General features: G+C 49.3%; 1 protein-coding gene across 1 annotated transcript in view; it reads right to left on the reverse strand.

Moving 5' to 3' along the window:
* Window positions 1-1,490, reverse strand: part of Pmar_PMAR008708 (hypothetical protein) — a gene marked incomplete at both ends in the record, with an annotated part of 2,037 nt that extends 547 nt beyond the window's left edge. Inside the window, one exon of the mRNA XM_002777728.1 lies at window positions 306-1,490. Within this exon, the coding sequence (XP_002777774.1) occupies window positions 306-1,490 (1,185 nt within the window). The remainder of the gene's footprint in view (window positions 1-305) is intronic.
* Between the last annotated feature and the right edge of the window lie 1,825 nt (window positions 1,491-3,315).

Below are 3,315 nucleotides of genomic sequence, written 5' to 3' on the forward strand. Positions count from 1 at the left end.
AAGGAAGAGAGAAAGAGAAAAAAGAGAAAAGGGAAAGGAATCGAAGGTGCGAGACCGAATTTACTCAACCCAACAACATTAAGCATGATTGAAATGGCTGCATTCTCGTCCAAAATTTGCTATCCATTATTCTCTAAAAAGGAATAATTCATTATTACTATCCCCACTGTTCTCACCATGATATCTTCTCCTTTTATTCTGGTTTTTCTTCTCTTGTTGCTCCTTCCCACCGCCGCACCTTGAGATTCCTCAAGTCCTGCAGAACCCCCTGCGTCCAGGTTTTGTCGAACGGGGCAGTACCATACCGAACGCTTCTCCGAGTCATAAAAGCGTTCATGGTCCGGCAGAAACTGTCCAGTCGTCATATCCATAATACTGCTGATCATAGGCAACATACATATACCGCATCTTCGACCTTTCCCACGGATATCCTCAACTACTAGAGATTTCACTCGCTCTTGGGCGTATAGTTTTGCCTTCTCGGTCAGCGTATCAGGCAATGGGGCACACGGGCATCGACCATAGCGGCTGCCGTCATCAATGTACATGTTGAATTCCCTCGTTGAAAGAGGAATATGACACCAGCGGCAGATCATATTAGACTTCCGGTTCTCTTTAGCTTGACCGTTCCCACTGGACGTCGCGGAGAACCCCGGCTTGGCAGCAGAAGCAGGAACAGAGGTACCATGGCCTTGGCGTCGCAACTGGTCAGTTATGACCGGCTTGGGAACAGGCGATGGTGGGCCACCTGCTCCCTCGATGATCGCCGGGTTAGCAGGAGGTTTGTGGATTGCGTCCCCATCGAGGGACACTCGCAGACGAGTGAGCGCCTCCATGCCTTGGATCGTGCTCGCCGAGGCCGTTTCGTAATTCCTCAGCTTGGATAGGTAAGCTTTGAGGTCATTAAATGAGATCCTATGAAGCGGTACGGCCTCCACCTCATTCTTCATAGCACTGTTGATCTCATCGAGTATCATCCGATCATACTGCTGCAATACGAACTCCTCACGCACATGATCCCGAGGCATGGATGCGACTATGTCATTAATCTTCTGCTTCACTAGATCAGTCCAACCATCCAAGGGAATAGATATTATTCTCGACCTCACACCACTAATCTGCAAATGTTTTTTGTTCCGTGGTGAGTTACACAGAGCCACAAATTCCTCACCATCGGCAATGCCACTACTACTAGGTGTCCCATCGACAACAATATCACCATCATCATTCACATCGATATCTTCGAAATTAGTGACTTGTCGATAGACATCAATACCGAGGTCGTCTTCACCGGCTAAGATTAGACCCTCATCGCCCTCGTCTCCGTCATCATCACACCATTGTTGGAATACCGAATCAGGAAGCTTAGAGTCCTGTTTGCGGAGGTACTCGCTACCGAAAACCACAGGACTGTCCCCGAAGACCACGTGGATCTGGGAAGAGTCGGAACAGGCCCAGCTAACTTCACGAGCGGAGAACGGTATGGGCATCGTTTTGACTGAGGTCAACTCGTGCAATAGGGAGCGATTGCTGTAGCATACTCTCCAGAGCAGTTTGGCATCTACATAGTCGGCAGAAATGCGCGACAGACAGAAGAAATCTCGTAATAGGCTACTATGTCTCGCTTCCGATTTCGAACTGCCACGCCTCCAGATCAAGTTGCCGTTGCTATCTCGGACATAAACGTCCGGCTTACCATCGCTCAGGCAGTTCCGATCCACATGGCCCAGGAGACCCGCCAAGGACGGCCAGAATGAGCTTGTAAGGAGAGCTCGCGACTTCAGATCTTCTTTCCCACTGCGCTGTTTCTCCACCTGCTTGTCGATCTCATAGTACGTATGAGCAACTTGGGTGATTCTCTCTCTCAAGACGGGAGGAGCGGATATACATCTTTTAACTGACCGTCGCAGCTCCTCCTTCGAGGGGGGATTTTTGTGACCACGCTGTGCTCGAGAAGCACGCAGTGATTCCAGGTCCCCGGTTGATACCATGTACATAGCCTTTGATAAGTCCCTCGCGAACTGGCAGAACATAGGACAGCGAGGATCACAAGACCTCACCAGCCGCATACAGGCGTGGAAGCCGTCCAACTGAGTAGTTATTAGATGCTTGGAGATGCCGCATCCTTCGGAGATCAGGTCTTTCAGTGTTTCCGACTGCTGTCCACAGCAGCAGTTATCAGCGGACACTGTCAATGATCCACCAGGGGTGATTGATATACGACCTTTGAGGCCCATGAATAGATCCTTCAGCTGGCTGAGGCTAGTGCTGCTCATTACCACCATATTCATAACCAACCCCATACCGTTTATAAGTGCCACGATGTAGCCACTGTTGTGGGTAGCGTTGATGCGCTTACATACGCGCCTGGTATGGTCGATACTCAAGATCCCGTTTGGGCCGTCGACTGTCTAACCCGCTAGCTCGCGGCATAGACTCTATCGATTTATATTGAAATCTTTTATGAAACATGTTCTCAAGATATAGTACGACATCCCATACACAGGTTTGGGTATAGGCTATACCGTATAGCTTCCTCGGCACTGGGGAGGTTGTTAAGATCCTCGCCGTAACGATATAACGAGTTACGGCATCTCGTGAGAACATTATCGTATGTGGTTCTCCGCCGTAAGAGTGCAATATTCTCGAGACCTTGGGCGACATCAACCTCCTTTTGTAATAATCCACCATTGCGGAGCCTATAGATAACATCTTTGCTCACTGCATATTGCTTGATGGTAACAAATCTTGATAGGAGGCCGTCGGCCACATGATGAGGTAAGGTCGCCACTAAGCTGAAAGCATCGCTGCGTGGTTCACTTCCAGTCCAATCTTACTTTGGGGATGCGGCACTGAACGAATGGCGACAGGTAGACGAAGGCGAAGGCCCAGCTTGCGGTTTCGGCCCGAAACTTTCGAACTGAAACTTTCAGTTATTGCATGGCACTTCGCAATGTGAAGTTCGCATCATGATCAATATATTCGAGCGGGAAATGCTGCATTCCCACAAGCATAACACGGTGGAGTATAAACGTAGCATAGTATGCTAAGCATACTCCAAAACAAACGGATAGGTATCCCTGACGGCGTCAGGCTGACGCAACATATAGGCAGTGGTTCTGGAACCGGCCGCAGGCTCACAGTATGAGGCTCTGAACTAGTCATTACTGACGTCAGTAATCACCGTTACCAACAGACTGACGTTGGCGCCTCATTTCGCATGGTAAGTCAGTGTTCTCGTCTGCATTTCTTGCTGATACGAGCGGTCGAACCTGTGAAAACGATCGAAACTGGAAGGCTTTGTTGGTTACTAGA

Source organism: Perkinsus marinus (assembly GCF_000006405.1).
Source record: "Perkinsus marinus ATCC 50983 genomic scaffold scf_1104296951054, whole genome shotgun sequence".
NCBI classification, from domain to species: Eukaryota; Perkinsozoa; order Perkinsida; family Perkinsidae; genus Perkinsus; species Perkinsus marinus.